The following is a 19608-nucleotide window of genomic DNA, read 5'->3' on the forward strand; positions in this document are numbered from 1 at the left end:
TTTTTTTTCTTTTCCCATATTTTTTTTATAAATATACTCTAAATAATTTTTTATATAAATATATTATAAATCAATCCTCTTAATACATCCGTTAAGAATTTTTATATTTTAAATATATTAATCCATTCTCTAACATTTTTGTATTGTGTGAAAATAATTTGTATTAAATAATGAATAGAAAATACTAATATAGTTAACCATCAAAATAAAAAATACTTCTTACGTCATATAGGATGCCCATGAACTGCCACGGTCAGATTAATTAAAAAACAAAAGCCAGTCAAATTAAAATTAAAATTAAAAAATATAGAAAAAATTTCATATCCATTTTCCCTCAAACATCACGAACTCTGGTGTATCATTGGAGGCGTGGAAAGTGGAAACGGCTAAAAGTCATACCAACGAAAATAATAGAACCCTTAGCAAATCAAGAGATTATTTAGTAATATATGTCTATTTGAGAACAATTTACTTTTGGCTGCTTATGTCTATAATTATAATAATAATAATAATAATAATAATAATAATAGTAGTAGTAGCAGGTGAAATTGAAAGAAATTCAAATTAAAATTCTAAATTAGAATTTTAATCTTGAAACAAATTTGGTTGTAAACTGAGACTACAACTTCACTTCTTCTTTTTTATTGAGGGTGAATTTTAACAAATTTACCATTGAATTATATTTTTTTCTTGAATCCTACATACTTGCAAAATTTAAATAAGATCAAAGATCAATAGTTATGCCATCAATCAAATGTTTAAATTTCAAGTTTTTGTAGTATAAAATTATGCATATAGAAGAAGTTCTGGATGGAATAATAAACAACATCTGATTAGCATAAAATTTGGTATGTGTTTTATAAATATAAAGAACATACAATACAACAATTAAATTTTCAAAATATGTAGTCATGTTAATTTTTTTAGTGAGAGTTGTAACCTTAGGTTACAACTAAGTTTGTAACCAAACTTTGTCATTAAACTCTAATTTCCTTAATAATATATTATGCCCTTACAATCAAATAGGGGAAGTCCAAGAAAATTTTGATTGAACTAAAATTTTGAAAAAAAAAATGTAACGTGTAGCATTGATAATGTGAGATTATTATGCAATGATTTCGAAACAAAAAATAAAATAAAATAAAAATTGTAAAAGGAAATTATAAGACTTTATGTGAAAAAAATTTCTATACCCGCCATTGATCAGAGATAAAAACCAAGAACTTTTCTTCCCTAGTGACATAGTGTGCGTTTGGTTAAATGAATTTTGTCAACTTATTTTACTATTCAGCTTATTTTTGTTACTATTTATAGGCCCATTACACTTTTTGGTACTATTTACGGGTCTCACTGTACTATTTCAACTAACTTTTATTTTTATTTATAGTACTTTCAGGTTAAAATTTTCAGTTTTAGCAAAATAAGCGATTCCTAAATAGACCCATAATCTCAAAAATTTTGACCGCAAAGAGAAAGACACATGCTTTCAACTCAAGCGTTGTAGTCGGTGACATCTATATCAATTTGGATGGGCTAGATAACGTCCTGGGAGCTGCTTCTAAGAGGATTTGTCATTTTTAGAGTTGTAGAAGTCTCAAATAGACAAACAGACACAAAAATAGAGTCTACGTGAACAATGAATGGAAAAGTATTGTCCTAATAAGGAATTGTCAAAAGTAGAATCTGCATTCTCACTTTTATTGATATTTGTATTTCTTTTTTTAAATGTTAAACAAGTCATTGTTAAAAACTTAAAAGTATGTAATCAGTAATCACGGTGTTTGCAACTATAGCATTATAATTAAGTGGTTCATATGATATATTTAAGGAGAAAATTCTCAATATATATAAGGAAAAAATTTACAATAGGCTCATATGTGATCATTAGGCCTATTTTAATACTATCTACATGTGGTTTGGTCTTTATCACTTTATTCAGCTGAAGTGTCCTCCATAACCCACCTCAACTTCTCATTATTAAGAAAAAAAAAACCATAAAAAAATAAAGATCAAATAGCTAAGGTTAGGTAAAAATCAAGAACAAACCCATTTTACCACTGCGTACCTTTGGTGCGGTGGTCACTTTACAAGTATAAATGCTTGTGGGGTGTGGAGGGTAAGAGCCGAGGTAGATGGGTTCTTTACACACATATACACTTAGATTATGATAGAATATGAATTCTATCTTGTATAAAATAAAATAAAATAAAATAAAAAGAACAAATCCATTTTCTCTCAAGAACAAACTTGAGTCATCAAGCACATACTCAAGATTCATTTCATTCCCTGAGGCAGTAACTCTCTCACTCACTATTTCGTTTAATCAAAACACCACTCAAACAAAAGATAGGTTCGTCTTCTATCAAAATTATTTCATTTGTCTTCTAACAAACCCAAAGGTTCGTCCATTCATTCATATCCATTTTATAATTCTTCTAGGGTTTATATCCAATCCTTTTTCTTTCTAATTTTTGGAACCCGATTTAATTCCAAATTTCCTTCTAATTTTTTAAATTATCATTGATATATGATCAGATTTATTACTTTGTTTATTTCATCAATGCATTATTTATTTTGCCTGTAGAAAATTGCTTCCAAAAATTTGAGAAATCCAACAAGAAATCAAACCCTTAAAGAAAAAGCGAGAGAAATTAAAAGAGAAAAAGTTTGAGATGAAATTGGTGGTGGATAAGACTGTGAACTCTGCAACCTAGGAGGAATAGAGCAATACCAATGCTACTCCGAACTCAAACCCAACACCAAAACCGTGAGGGTGATAGCAGTGGCAAGTGATTGAGGTGGATGGTGAGGGCTTGGGACTTTCAGCCATGGAGGCCCAATTTGATTCTTGAGAGAGAGAGAGAGAGAGAGAGAGAGAGAGAGAGAGAGTTCCAAAGACCGATTTACATTTTTTGGTTGGCCTTTCTATAATAGTCAATTTTGTGATGTCTTGGAGGTGGATTTGGCCGGCTGTGGATGAAGGTTGGTGGTGGAGATTAGGGATTAGGGTTCTTATTGTTTGGGTGGAGGAGAGAGACATAAAAGGTGAGAAAAATAATATATTTATCCCTTGTTTTTAATAGTGAGAAGTTGAGATTGGTTACAGAGGCGTGAGAAATTGAGATTAGTTACATAGGCATAACGAAAGACATTAGGACATCACAAGTGGATAAAGCGTTAAAGTCTAAATCATAGGTAAACACTATTAAAATATGTCTAATCATATGTGGGTTTACTGTAACTTTCTCTATATATAATGATGAAATATGAATATATAATGGCATTTATAATCTCAAATGACCAATTTTTAGTAAGTTTCAGTTAATTCAACAGGTAAAATTTTTTATTATTGAATAAGGAATTTAGGATTCAATCTTTACCTACACAAAAAACTAATTAAAAAAGCGCAATCATCATAAGCGGACCTAATAGGTTGAAACTTTGAAAATTAAAAAAAAAAAAAAAAAACCAACGGTTAACTGTTAGTTTTGAAAAAAAAAATCTTAAAAGAAAACAACTTAAACTAGAAATAAATGTTAAAAAAAACTTTTGGTTAGACAATATCCATTCAAGGTATAAATATTAGTAAATAGTTAGAAATTGGGAGGTCAAATGTGAATTCATGTTCAATGAAACTTAATTCATTATATGGTTTTCTTATTTGTTGTTTTTAAAAAAAATAATAATAATAATACCCGTGTCTATTTTATTGTAGAACCCTCAATTTAGGGGGAAACATATTTTAGGTAGACTTCCCACGTTAAGGGATATTAATCACAATCTCACCCACTCTCACACTGTAATATCCAAAAGTCTTTTAAAAAAAATATATAAAATTTGTGAGGAACGATCCAAAATTCATGTTTAGTAATTAGTTAATGCCAACTTATCATGTCCCTTCTAGTATGTTTAGGTCATTACCTAACAACTTCAAACAATAATTGGTTGCCTGAATTTTTACTTAGGTCATTACCTAACAGCTTCAAACAATAATTTTTTTTTTTTTTTGAGAAAAGCTTCAAACAATGATGATAGGTACTTACATGCACTTTTATATAAAGCAACCATGATAGGTACTTACATGTACTATTAAATGAATTCTACTAATGTGTGCCCATAGGATATACAATAGTATACTATTTTTGAAAAATGTTTTATCGGAAATTGAAAAAGTTGTTAAATAAAACAATCATGATAGGTACTTACATGGACTGTTAAATTCTTTTACACTAGATTACAAAGGGGGTCAATATCATTGACAACTTTCACAACCACCAAAATCCAAACCTTTTATGGCAAAAGAAACTTTGTATTGTGGATTATTCAACAACAATGGCAAATGTACAGATTCGTGCCTCACGCACTGTCTGAGTGGATAGAGTAAACAAAGCATGAAAGAGACCATCGCACTGTCATATAGATGTAATGAACAAAGCATATAAATGGTGTTAAATGACCATATGAAGTGTGGCTTGATGGTAAGACTTCTTATCTCAACACTTATGGCCTGTTTGGGAGTTTAGAGAGGGAGGAGAGTAGAGGAGAGTAGAGGGGAGGGGAGTAGTGGGGAGGAGAGTAGAGGAGAATGATTACCCTCCACCTTGTTTGGATGTTTTTATAATTAGTAAGAGGCAAGGGAGTAATTAGTCATTCCCCTTGTTTTTAACATTGTAATTTTATAAATATAATAAGGGTAAATTAGGTAATTTACTTTATCAATAATTTTATGTGTTCTACTCTCCCTCCAAATCTCTCCAATTTGGGGGAATTAAAAATGAGGAGGTTGAAGGTAGTTGAAACCCCTTCAAACTCCTTCAAACCCCTCCCCCTCTTTCCTTAAAAAACTCTCAAACAAGGTAATTGAATTACTCCCCTTCCCTCTACTCTACTCCCCCTCCTTTTTTAAACATCCAAACAGGCCATTAAAGATGAATAGTTAAGTGATAGTTCCGACAAAACTCATATGATACACGTAATATATATTCAATTATCATTACATAACATGAGGTTGATCACTTCACACCAAATACTTTTTATTTTTATTTTTTATTCAGCCAAAAAGAGAGAAGCGGTGTTTTACTTCCAAAAGAGAGAGAGAGAGAGAGAGAGAAAAGTCTGGTGTTGAATGGTCACACTCACACAAGGTTGGCGGTCGACATTGGCGTAGGCCCCAAACCCTAATCTTGAAATAAATAATTGGGTTGGATTTCATTGCATTAGAAATGAGGGACCCATCCTCAAAAAAAAGAAAAAAAGAAATGAGGGACCCACCCTGAGCATTATCTAAATTATTTATAGAGATGAAATGCCTATTTCAACTTGCCAAATTGCTTGTCTTATCATTTCTTCTGGATCCCTCAATTACATCACAGCTTTAAATGGACACGACGTTTAATATCCACTTTTTATGAAATGCTTCTTGTCTTCTTTTTCGTCATCCATAACTGACAAAGTAAGGCAGGCCAGGGGCACATGACCCCTTTGACTTAACACCCCTGTCTTACTATTCTTCTTCTTTAAACCAAAAATATAAATAAATAATTAATATTAAGTCTCAATACTTATCCAAAAATCTTCTTAGAAAAAAAAGTACCGACCCAAAAACAAGTGCTAGCATTTTTTGTCAGCTCCAATCAAAATAAGAAAAGTATTTTGTGTTCGGCTCACTATAATTTATCATTTTTTTTTATAGTCCTCAACTTTTCACTCGCAGTCCCATAAAAAAAAAAAAAAAACTTTTCACTCTTAGGCTCTGGTACCTGGGATGGGCTTGAGAAGGACTGGCCCATTTTCTTGAAGGGCTCTTGCTGGGCCATCAGAAATGGTGTGAACATGTGAGTTTGGCAAGGATTTCCACAAAAGCTTTATTGTTGGAGTTTTACTACCCCAACAAGACAATTTGTTCTTAAAGATCTCCTCCTGGGCTATTGACAAGTTGTGAGTTGGGTGCCCTTCTTTATTCAGACAACCATGGGTTTTGTGATCGGCCCAACGAAAGAATTTGGCATGATTCCCCAAATGGAAATTTTGGGCTTATATCAACTTATATACTCGTTTTTTTTTTTTATTGGAACTTACTTTCGTTAGTTACATTAGTATTTCTAATGATATTCCTTTAAGGTCCATTTAGTTGGAAGAGTAGAAAAGAGGAAAGATATAAAAAAAAAAAAATGAGAAAAGGGTGGAAAAGTGAAAAAATAGAAGAGATTTTATTTTCCCTTACTTGTATTTGGTTGGAAGGGTGAAAAAATAGAGGGATAAAAATTTTTCTGTTTGGTTGAGAAAAAAATGAAAAGATAGAAAATTGAGTTGGTATATATTTACACTTATATCCCTATTATTTTTTTTAGGCAACATTAATTTTTTTTAATGTATATAAAATAGATACAAACAATTTATTAGTATAAAATTTATGGATAAGTATCCCAAAAAAAAAAAAACACTGTCAATAAAAAAAAAAAAAGTAACAATGAAAGGAAGGAAGCAGATTAAAAAAAAATGCATCCAGATTTAAAAAATAAAACGAAGAAACGAAGAAAGGTACAAAAGATTAAAGAGAAAAAAAGAAGCAAGTACATTGAAAAAAAGTAGCGAGTAAAAAACTCTAAAAAAAAAAAAAGAATGATCAAAGAAGCACCAAGGACCAAATAGTCCTTTAACATCCACACAAGTTTTCTTTTTTATTTTCGCTCCATTTTAGAGAGATTGTGATTTGGTGGGCCTGGAGAGAAAATAGCCGAGTCCCACCAATTTTCTCTCTCCCTCCCGCTCCTAACCAAACACACCTCAACCATTTTCTCTTTTATATATATATATATATATATATATATATATATATATATTTGTTCATTCTCCCTAAATCCACCCTAACCAAACATACCCTTAGTTGCGTATGTTAAGACTTTTGTTTTGTATCTAGATATATTAACTATTGGGCCTATAATATAGTCAGTTGATATTAGGAATGGCAACGGGCCGGATTTTGGCCAGTTTTTTTTATATCCAAACTTGTCATGCGGACGCATACCTGTTACCAGGACCTGGCCCGTTTGGCAAACGGGTTTTTTCCTGCCCAGACCCACCCCGTCAAGCCCCGTGGGCCCTGTTTAGCCTTGCCAAATTTGGGCCCAAGTCGCGGCCCAAATCGTGGCCCAATAAAAAAAGAAGATTGAATTGAAGCCTAGATTCATTTTGCCCAAATTCAAGTCCTATGATGTCCAGGTTCTAACGTGGCCCAAATGCCAAATCATAGGCTATTGATCATAAATTAATTAATCACTTGTTAATTATAAATCAATAAATCATTGCTAATATCATAAATCAATAAATCATTTGTTAATTATAAATCTATGAATCAATAAATCACCTAGTTAAGATAATCATTTAATCATAAATCAATAAATCATAGCTAAAATCACCTGCTAAACATAAAAATAAAATAAATCCAACAAGTCCAAGAAATAAGTATCACAAATCCAAGAAATTAAAAACCTACAAAAATAAATCCCAAAAGTTTAGGATAATTACAAACCAACAAGTCTAAGAAATTAAAAAGTATGGACAACCTCTATATATATATATATTAAAAAGTATGGACAACCTCTACAGGGAAGTTCTTTCTTTGGCTTCATCATGTACACAATATCATGGTTGGGGAAGCCATAGCTTCCAGAGGTCTGAATATGTATCGATTGTATACACGGTGAGGCCGGGGTACAAATTAGCTATTCATCTATTGAGTGATTGTTGAGTCATGAACATTTTTGGAACCAACTAGGATCCTAGGCTCTTGTATTTCCCTTTGAGCTTTTGGTTTTAGTGCGGTCGCAAGCTAATTGCAAGTCTCTGGTCCTTTTTCATTAGCATCGAGAGCCTCGGAAAATTATGTTTCCCTTAGGTCTTTGGTCACTTTGGCTCCACAAAAATAGGCTGGTCTTCATTCTAGATGAGGTACAATCATTTGGACTTATAACTATGATTGTTGATAAATGATTTCACAGGACCTCTGCATTCTTTTCTGTTTCTGAATTATCTCTGAATCCCTATTGCCTGGAACCTACTGTTGTTATTGGACCTAGACGGGTTGGTCAAGCTAAATATTGATGCGTCCTCTTAGGTACTCCAGGAGACTAACAGGTGGTGTCATTAGTGATTGCTGTGGTCTGTGGATTTGTGGATTCTTAGGCCGTATCGGCATTGCCACAAGTACTAATGTCCATGGTAGTCTCATATGAAAGTGATATTGTATTAATAATAATCATAATCTGTCATCTCAACAATTGTAAAATTTTTTGTGTCGGTAGCATTGTTGAAACTTTAAACCAGAGGTTTGATATTCATTATTGGAAAAATCCAAAACAAGTTGCCAGAGCTGGTATCCGGTATAAATATAATGGCATTAATTGACAAATTGAATGTTATGCTAAGCCCCGCTGGCGAGTAAATAAGAGGAAACTGAATCCCATTGGGCTGCTAAATGATCATCCATAAAATACTAGCAAATAGACCCATTCGGGCCTTAAAATCTTGCAATAATTAGGCCACGTTAAATTGCTTTCTGGAATGGTTTTTAGAATAAGCTTGGCATTTCTGCATATTGCATTCAATCCTTTGGAGAGTCTTTTCAGAAACGGGTTTGTTTCCCTTGTCAATTTTTACTGCCTCCCACAACTTTGCCCAACCTTGTGAATTTGCCTTTTCCATTTGGCCTTGGTGGCTGTTGCTTAAGCTTAACCATAACAACAGAAATTTTCAACCTGATCAAATTAATCGTGGCCTGATTGCCTCTCTTGCATTAATTGAGCTGTTGAAAAAATTTTCCTTAGGTAATTCGCTGCCTATCCAAAAACCTATGATTGAGATAAAGTTGAAATGGAACAAACCACACCCAGTTGGTCTAACCTCATCATAGGTAGATCTTCCTAGGGAAACCAGGCTTGGCAAGGTGTAAGAGGGAGGGTACAAAATGAAAATACATGGTCTCTGGAAGCTTGGATGCTTTGAGATGATGCTCAAGCCATGCCAATCAAACCCCGGTAACATGTCATTCCTAACTCCCAAATTGCCACGTACCTTGGGAGAGTGGTGCTAGCATCTCAATCTACAACAGTAAATAAATGAACAACTATTGCAAACAATTGACAGTAAAACCATAGCAAACTGAAGGGGCATATAACTCGGTCTGCATAACAATTTATGATTTATCCCAGCATACTTGCACAGTTAGTGTGCACACATACCATGATAAAAAAAAAAATAAAAAAAAAAAATTTAAAGAAAAAACTTTATATAATCTCAATAAATAACAATCAATGTGTTAAAATGTAATTTTCGTGATTCCTCAAAACAGATAGAAATACAATGTCTCTTCTCCTAGGCTAACTCTCACCTTTGTGCAATTCTTCGCCCTGCTCCAAGTAACAAGACTTTCCCTATTGCCCCAGAGTGAAGTCCAAGAACCAGAGCCACAGTTCCACCAACAGCTAACCATTTCCAATCGATGCCATGATCATTTTCTCTCCTATTGACCATGCCTAGATTTGTTTCCTCTTCATCAGAAGCTTGCTCTAAATAGTCCATGCTTCCGCCCAAAGAAATCTTTGTGGTGAATCCTGCCATCCGTGCACATCTAGACAAAGGAGCCCCAGACTTCCTCGCATTCTGGTATGCCCTCATGCCAGAGTGCAATTTCTTGACAGCCCCCCACATTCCATGACGGACCCCCAACTTTGCCACATCCTTGGGAATCCCCATGTCTTCGTAATGTAAAAGTGTAACCTCACACGCAGACAACTGTCCATCACCCTTACGAGATTCCACTGCATAGATTTTCCAAATTCAGCAAATGAGGCAGCAGCACTAATTTGTCACTTAACTTTGCTCACCAAATTCTTGCAAAAGCCAATTAAATGGTTAACAATTCTTACCAGCCCTAATAATCCAACTGGAGAAATAAAGCTCAACACGTCTAGGCTTGTCTTGCTTGGGCAAACCTGGAAAGGGCACCCCCTGCAATATTGTAGCTCACATATTAAAACACCGTCTGTATGCTGGAAACACAGCATGCATCAGAAACAATCAACATCATGCATAAAAATGGGAATCAAGAATGTTTGTGAAGATTTAATACCAACAGATGAATTATGGTTGGAGACTTGGAGCAAGGAGTCCATACTAGGAAACACAGATACAGACAGAGGACACCAGTACACTATGATACAGATAAGGCGAGATGGTAGGACATGACATAACAGGGATACAGTAATCAATGCATATAATTTTAGGTAAATTTTATTTTAACTTTAGGTCTGAAAGATAAATTAGAATAATCAAAGTGTTTGAAAACACACAATTGGTGTGTATATATATATATATATTAATGTTTTTAAATACATTAACTAGCACTAATAGCATCCTTTGTGGTGCCCCATGTCTATGATTTGAACCCCATCTCCACCCTTCCCCACTATCATCCTATCAAAATGGCAGCTCCTCATTGATGGATTCCAACATCCAAGTCCAATACACTTCACGTAACTCCACCATCCACCTTTTCAACCAATCACTTAATGGTTGTCAAAAATGATCCAAATCTGTGTAGAATGATCAAATCCTGCCCATAAAAATGATTCAAATCTGTGTAGAATCTTTCATGAAGTAGGATCTGCATGGGATTGCAATCCTGGATGATCGAATGTAACATCCTACAATCCTACTCTATAGAATCCTTATGATCCTACCCCATAGAATCAATTAAGATCAGTATAGAATTTTTCTTACAGCCTCTAGGCAACAAAACCGACATCCATTATAATTATTTGAAATTATGTCTCTCTATGGCGAGATTAGGATTGTCTAGCCCTATTGATGAAGTTGTAATGGGTTTTGAAGGGCTTGGTATTTCTCATTATCTTAATACAATTAAAACATTTGCAAAATCTTTATAACTTTGGAATTGGGATGATTTTATTTTAGTAGTCAATGACAGATTTGTTAATTTAGAACTTTGTGTATTTTTTATGTTAGAACTTGGAACTTGTAAGTTTGAAATTTAAAGTTGTCATTTGTTCATGTATTGGTAATTTGGTATTAAGTAGTTAGTATCTTTTATGAGTAATTTGTATCACATTTGCTTTTTTTCTTATGACTCTTTCACATATTATCACTACTGATGACTTTTCATTAAGTTTTTTTTTTTTTTTTTTTATGAAAAGTAGAATCTTACAATTCTCAATCTGATCCTCCAATCCGATCCATGAAACCCTCTTACCAATCATAGCAGGATCCCAATCCTGACTACGTTGATTCCTGTACCCTCTCTCAGCATGCTGACCCTCTTTAAAACAGTTACTTATGTCAACTCCATCTCTCTCTCTCTCTCTCTCTGATATCTCCGCATGCTGGCACTAATTCTGCCAGTCACTTAAGTCAACTCCACCTCTCTCTGATTCATCCATTTCAGGATAAGAAAAGAAAGCACCCAAATTAGAAAGCAGCAGTATTGCAGCTGAGAATGATGTCAACTATGGCAGTGCTGCTTCTTGTGGGCCTATAATCAAAATTGTTGTATCCCACAGCTCAGTCAACCACAAGATAGAGAGGGATTTGAGTTCTGAATGTTCAAACAAAAAAAAAGCTATCCCTAAATCCCTCCTTGCATCCTGAGCTTATCCACACATATCTGAAATTAAAAACATTTTGTCACCTGAAACCGCTCAGACATGGAGATGCAAGGAGGTTTGCTATGTCCGTTCTTCCTAGCCTCCACTTAGAACTATGTGCAGTATTTTCACCTCCAAAAGGAATAACAACAACAACAACAACAACCAAGCCTTAGTCCCAAATTTTGGGGTCAGTTATGATTCCCCAATAAGCTAGTCAGGGTCTCCCACATGACTTCTTTTCCACAATGCTATTATATTCAAAAGGCAATTATATGATAAAAAGAAGGCTCTATGGGAGAAGGTCTTTAAAACTTGTCAACGGAACAAAATAAAAATTCCCTGATAATTAGTAAGACAAGTACCAGTAACAAAATTATTCCATAGCTAGGCCAAGTGAGAAAAAACACAAAATAAATAGTGAAGGCAAGTTTCTGTAAAGAATGGCACAAAATAAGAAATTCCCTGACAAAGAAGGCCAACAAGGTCGACTCATAAACACTGTATTTGGATAAATTGGTAAAGGCCAGTAGCTTAAAAATCATTTTACAGGAACACCCAAGTTTTCAATCGGATAGTTTTTGTGGGCACACCTCAAATCTAGATTAAACAAGAGTGAAACTAAGCGTACTTGAAATGTCCCAGAAGATAAATAGTACAGGACCATCTCTGTTATAACCTATAAGAGTTTAGCTTCTTTGTCATATAATTGCCACTGGTCTTTTCTCCTTATGGATGGATTTTAACCACCATTTGGGGTCGGACATATAACATTTTATTCCCTATTGTAGATTTACTAATATATTAGACTAAGGATAAAGAGGAGCAACCCAATCATTAGGGTCATAACATGCTACAAGGGCCCTTTCCCAAGTGGGAGGTAAAGAAGCAATAGAGGATAAAAATATCGATGTTCAAATGCAACTGATCAGATGATGCAAGCAATACCTTTGTCACGCAATAATACGTTTTCCCAGACTCCCATATTCTTCGACCAATGATATATTCTCGATCACTGCAGAAGAAAGGGAACTGCATATAGAAGGGAAAAAAAAATTTAAGGTATTATATGCTGTCTGAACTAAGAAGTGGTATTATGAAACCAAGATATACAAACAATCATGCAAATCCTCTGATCTACAAACCTTTTTTATCCAGTGAACAACTGATGTCCCTGTATGTGGACATTCATCCAATATTTTGAAGTATGCAAGCATGGTATCCCATTTAGGTCGAAACTCATCATCCCAGAAGAAATCTCTAACCACCTCTGGAGTTGCATCCTCAAAGACCGTTCTACTGCGGTAAACTGTTAGGCCTGTCTGATAACAAACTCATCATCAGATATTGATAGACTATTCAGTCAAACTACAACAAGAATGGGAAGGACACACAAAATTCTGAAGAGAATTCCAATAAAGAGATTCATGATCATGCATGGGATAGTATTATCAGACAAGAAACAAATAAATGTGGCAATGTTGGCACTGAAGCACCAAGCATCTCAGGCATCATTGAACCTCACAAATTCACACATTAAAATATGGATAAAGAAAGCAACATACGTATACCTTCTGCCAGACAAGAAGCCCAATGATTTCAATGAGAAACAAACACCATGCTTTTCATATGATCTCAGAATGAGTAGTCCCAACATAAAGGAACATTTCACTAAATGCAAGCCATGCATGCAGAACACAAAAATCAACTGAAGATTGCAATGAAAATGAAAAAAGAAAAAAGAAAAATAATAAAGAGGCAGATGAACAAATTAAGCATGCCTTTTATCATTAGCAAATTTCTCCATGACTTAAAAACATAGCCAATGTTCTTGTTTACACTAGATTCAAAAAATACTTGTATGCATCATATCAGCACATTAAGGATGATTTTTCATGTATGTCAGTCAGAATCTACCTCTGGTTCATGGCGCCAAGCTTGGTATGACATGTTAGGAGTAGACCTCTCCATCATACATTGCCATTCCATCTCTCCATCCCTCCCAAAAAGATGTAATAGGTGTTCTAAATCATTCTCTGTGACAATGTCCTGCTCTCTCTCCTCAGCTGTTGTGCTTGGGCTGCAATAAATTTAAGGTATCATTAACCAGTTAATCCAAGAATAAGAGACATCATTACTCAAGTATTAATAAGTCATTCTGATAACAACAGTCTTTTAAGGCAACTCTGAAAATTCATAATACTACTAAAACAGGAGGATCATGAATGACTTACCTACCCTTAATGGTCAAAGCACATCCTTTCATTCTGAATTAAAGAAGCATAGAATAATATTTTTTTTAAAATGCAACAGGAACTGTCTAAGCTCCAATGGGAGCAAATGCTCGGTGCACTCTGGTTATATGTGTCTTCTGTCAATCCAATTCTCATACAAGATTGTAAATTCATGGAAGGTGAAAAACTGCAGACCATACGTTCACATGAGGTTTCAAATGCATATCGTATTGCCTAATTCTGTGGCTTAACTCATTAGGAGATCCAATCTCTCGTTCACAAAAGTATCTTATTAACCAACACAAAAACAGGATATACCAAACTTGCCAGCTGCTTACTCAATTATCATATTAATCCAGAAAAATTACCAAATGAAATCTTCTTAATCCGTTTTAACTTTAAAGAAATATCTCAATTTTATTTTACATGTATGTTTCCTAGGGAAAAATGTCTCAAATCATAACATCTACAAGGTATTGCCACTTGCTGCACCACACAGAATGCAATAGCATCACCTTCAATGGATCACAAATTAATTACGTATTGTTAAAAAGAGAATGTATCCTCAGTCTATCAAATCATTGATTGTAGACCCAATATGCAGACAGTAACCATCAATTCTCACCACCGACCTATTCATATTCAAAAGAAGTACACTTAATTCCAAATTTCTCAGAAAGATAGAAGTAGCACAGTATCCATTTCATAAGGCATGAGTCATATTTCAAGATATTTCGTTTAAGAACCAGACAAGCCTTGTCAGCAAAATATCTCATATCTTTTTGTAGTCATATTTCTTCGAAAAGGTTCACATCTCAATCTTCCCAGGTCAATGTCTCATAGCATTATGCGTAAGCAACCTGACTGTGTGTTACATGTGCTAAATTAAAGCATTGGAAGCTCCCACACAGTAAACCTAGCATCGTCATTGATAAAAAATATGTAGGATCCTATACACCAAGGCCAGCCCACAGTTCTATATATCAATACATCAAGTACCAAATTTTGACTTTAGCCCTAACTTTATACAACAAAGAAGCATCAACTATCCCCCATCTCCCAATTCCCACAAATAGACATTCTCACATGCCCAAACATTATACATATGTCTTGGTTACTAAACCCTGTCAATAGCTTGTTAAATCACTCGCGATTTTCCACCAACTATGCGCAAACTTATCTGCTCTCAAAGCAGCCAATCCCCTCTCTTTTTCTTTTTTTCAATAATTTAATTGTTACAATGAGTAGGAGAGTTGGGATTTGAACCCTGGTTCTCATATAGAAGACCAGGAAATGCCGCAGAGCCATAAGACTCTTTTTTGATACAAGATAGAATTTCTACTCTAGCCTAATCTAAGTATATATATGTCTGAAACTCTTTCTTTCTTTCTTGGAGACTTAAACTCGGCCTTTGCCCCCACACCCACAAGCATTTATACTTGTAGAGTGATCAAGGGTGCGCGGTGGTACAGAGCCACAAGACTCTTAGCGCTACCTTTCAAAAACAGCTACCCCATAAAAGCATTAACATAAATCCAATCTTCTACCCCAAAAAAAAAAAAGCCTTCACATTAAAGCAGTAACATAAGTTCCAGATATTAATAAACAACATTATTAGCCCAATTCTAATAGCAGACAATGATTCTCAGTCTCACTAAAGATATAAAAAACCTTAAAGAAACCCGGAATTGAATACACACAAAAAAAAACACTCACCCAACAGAGTCGCCGTCACCTTGGTTGCAAACCTTGGAAGTCGCTTGCTGCGGCGATTCTTTGCTCCGTCTGCCATTGAAATTGGACCAAATGGTGCGGCAAACAGAAAAGGCAGAGAGAGCAGTAAAGGCGAGCCACAACCGGCGAGCTCCGAAACCCGGCGGAGCCGTCCACAGAAACCGGAATTTAGAACGCAAACCTAAGAAGACGAGGCCGGTCCACCTGGGCCGCCACGACCACCCAATAGCCAGTCCAATCATGACAGCCAGCCATATGGGCACTGCGCAAAGCAAAATGTCGACGAATGTTTCAGCGATCGATGGCTTCTTCAAGAAATCCACCAAATCAAACCAAGGCTCCTCCATCAACATCAGCTTTTTCAAACAAAAAAGAATTTGATTCTGCGAAAGTGAGCGCTCTTATCTCGCCTTCAAGGACTCGATCTACATGGATTATGGTCACAGATCAATACAAAGATCTTACACAGAGAGAGCGAGAGAGATAGAGAGCGATAAGACTTTTGTTTTGGAGAGAGAAAGCTGTTGAGGGTGGGTTAGGCGGTTGACGTGGACTTGGACGTGGACGTGGAAATAGTATGGCCGTCGATTGGGTATGAGTTTTGGGGTTTGATGGGAGGTGTACTTCACGCTATTGGACGGAGCGTTGGGCATGGGAGGGGTGGTTTTTTTTAAATTGAGGAACAGTTAGTTTTTTTGAGGATATGGTTTAAGTTTTTTTTTTTTTTTTTTTTTACTACTATTAGATATTTTTATTTATCTGTATTTTTGAGGAAGATGCTTTTTCTGTTTTGAACAGTTGCTGTTGGAGTCGGGAGATATTCTCTCTCTGTCTGTGTCGGATTGGGTGATATCTTGTGAATGGTCAATTTTTTACTGGTTTTACCACTTATATTATGCCGCGTGGATTTTTTTTTTTTGGGTAAATGGTATAAAAATAAAATACAAAATTTATCTGTTTTGGATTAGAGAGGTGCAACGTCCACAACATTTTTACAACATTTTTACAACAAATCATAGGTGGTTAGTTGTTATTGGTTCAAATTTGAACCTAACACTAAGATTACTTTTTTGCTCCAACAATAACAACTAGTAACATCCTGCCACTTAGGATTTGTTGTAAAAATATTGTAAAAATGTTGTGGACATATCATTTCTCTTTGGATTAAGGGAGGTGCTATATATTACCGAGACTTTTTCAAAAACTCTAATTCAAAGCACACTTTAACTTTATTTGAAAGTTGTTTCTCAAAAAAATAAACCCATTATTTGAAAGTTAATTAGTGTCTAAATAGTCAATGTTGATAAATCAACTAAATATTGACAAGAAACATGAAGTTTTCAAGTAGTGTTAAGTGACACTTATATTTAGGGAGAAAATTGAATATTTATAATAATATTTGGCATTAACTTAATGATAGTTTTTATATTTTAATCTTTCAATTTTTAAAAATATGTTTCGATACTTCTATTTAAACCATGGATTCTAAGGTTTCTAAAAATTAGGACATTATCTACCTATTCTATACTACTCTATTTACGAGCTTTCAAGTCACGAACTTTAAAGTTGCTAAAAATTAGGACATTATCTATTTGGTCCTAAATTAAATTTTAATTTTTCAAAAAGATAACTATCGGCCTCATCCCTTAACCACAAAGAAATGTGCAATCCCACTAAATCAGCAATTTTTTTTTCAAGACTTATCTTTTTAAAAAAATTCATAGTCAACTAAACGGCTAAAATTTCCTATTAAAAAAAAAAAAAAACTAAAGAGCTAAAGCTTTTTTTTTTTTTTTTTTATGTGGCTAAAGCTAAACCACTACACTACCAACAATATAGAACCACTCTTTCTCTAATCCATGTCTTTAAAACAAAATTATTTATCAAAAAATCAAATTACCTAAAAAAAATTAGTCTATACTAGCCATTTATGATTTATTGTTAAATACAACCAAACACGCATGTCAAGCGGCTTCAAAAAAAAAAAACACGCATGTCAAGCTTCTTATAAAGAAAACACTTCAATTGCCAAGAGCTTTTGGTAGGCACCAAATGCCTTTTTGGTTTACATTCTCTAAAAAAAATTTATTTTCAAATTAGGTAAAATACAAATATCATCCTAAGTATTTTGGCTAATACTGAATACTACTAAGCCTTTTCAAAAATATTTAATTTACTCCTAAAATACAAATGACACGTAACACCGTTTGAAAGTTCCCTACTCCAAATCCCTTGCCTCTTTCCAACAGTTTGCCTTGATTGCATAGTGTCTACATTATAAAAATGGGTTGTTGATGAGCACTATCTTTTTACCATTGGGTTCGTTTGGATACAGCTGAAAATTGAAAAGTACAGTAGCAAAATAATTTTTTAATGTGTGAAAATCACTGTTCATTGGCCTAAAATCACTGTTCATGGCCAATGAACAGTGACAAGTGCGTGTCCAGGAAAAAAAAAAGGGCTGAAACGCAATGCAACTGCGTTTCAGCCCAATCCAAACATTACCTAAGTCAAGACACTTAAATACCAATGGATTTCGTAGATAAAATTCAATTACAAATTTCTTATTCGATGATAATAAACTTTACTAATTGAACTTGGTCTTAATTCTAGTTGCAGATCATGTTTCCTATATTCTTAATTTTCTGATACAAAATACATTGTAGTGCATGTTGGTGGTGGATATAAATTCTAGACATATTTAGCATTCCGGACACCCCTTGACTTTGACTTTAAGGTTAATCAAGAGCGATCAAGAACAAAAAATGAGGTTGAGCTGACCTGTGTACCAAAAAATAATCCAAAGAATTTTGGGATTGGCTTTAAGAGGCGTGTCCCCTGGATTTACTCCCCAATTTGTATCCTAATTGCAGTCAAATATCAAGAATAGTTGGATTTACCCTTAAAATCAACCACCACACACCTAATTATATAAGGGTATATTGGCATCGATCTAAATTAAGCACAAAAAACCTTACACTTTACTACCCCTCCTCCCTCCCCTTCAATCCAAACGGATTATTAGACATCATCTTGTAAGACAAAAAGAGCAAGACCTCACTTTTGTTAACTTAAGCATGGGAGAGTTTCCTGTCGATGAAAGCCATAGCTAGATCCGATCTGGTGCTATTTTCTCCCTTAATTCAGTTATTCATTAATCAAGGTCAGATAGTGCCATCAACAAGTATGACAATGTATAAGGGCACCAAACTACTTTTTAGTGTGAATTAATTGTGAAACATGCGTTTCTATTATAACAAAAAAATCATGTAATTGCAATGGGTTTTAGTACTATATATAAAAGAACAAAACAAAAGTCCTTGTCTAATAGATTTTTTACGCAGATTATGGCTTTTTGAGTTGTGAACGAAATAGAATCTTGAACGTGATTCGTTATCTGACAAACAAAAAAAAAGAGAAGAAGAGCAAGTTGTTTACGTGAAGAAGTTGTTACAAGATGTAGAATAGAAGGCCTCCTGTTCCTATACAAGAAGAAAATTATTGAGGGATTCCTTCACCTCTGATCACATGAGAGGTGAACCCCACTGGACGGACCTAATAATTTCGCTACTATATTATAGTTATATATGAACTTTTGCTGATGTAAGGTATACATCCCATTCTGGCATAACATCCCAGGCTAATCTTTTGGAAAACTTTGACATTGTTAATTTGTTTTTCTTGGGACAAAATGATTGTATGACTGTTGTTCTTTAAAGTGTGTCAAAGTGATCATAGGGCCATCAGAGGGATTTCGTGTAAGAAACACGGGTTTGAAACTTTGAATAATGAAAATTAAATATATATGCATTTCTAATCGTGTGCCCAATTTCATTATGATTTGTATCCAAGCTACTTGAGGTCGAAGATATGTTTGAATCGATTTTACAATCATGCGGATCATTATTAATTTGCATGTTGTCTTCCATGTTCAACACTTTTTTTTGTTGATAATCTGCAATGATATATTAATAAGAAAA

At 34.3% G+C, this 19608-nt stretch overlaps 1 protein-coding gene across 1 annotated transcript; it reads right to left on the reverse strand.

Moving 5' to 3' along the window:
• Positions 1 to 9269: 9269 nt before the first annotated feature.
• Positions 9270 to 16187, reverse strand: LOC142625606 (uncharacterized). Its single transcript, XM_075799260.1, has 6 exons — positions 15611 to 16187; positions 13578 to 13740; positions 12806 to 12982; positions 12609 to 12692; positions 9927 to 10008; positions 9270 to 9818 (listed from the first exon to the last, which is right to left on the reverse strand). The coding sequence occupies exons 1-6, from the start codon at positions 15979 to 15981 to the stop codon at positions 9385 to 9387; spliced, it is 1311 nt and encodes a 436-aa protein (XP_075655375.1). The 5' UTR covers positions 15982 to 16187; the 3' UTR covers positions 9270 to 9384.
• Between the last annotated feature and the right edge of the window lie 3421 nt (positions 16188 to 19608).

The sequence above is a fragment of the Castanea sativa genome, chromosome 2 (genome assembly GCF_040712315.1).
Source record: "Castanea sativa cultivar Marrone di Chiusa Pesio chromosome 2, ASM4071231v1".
Classification (NCBI taxonomy): Eukaryota; Viridiplantae; Streptophyta; class Magnoliopsida; order Fagales; family Fagaceae; genus Castanea; species Castanea sativa.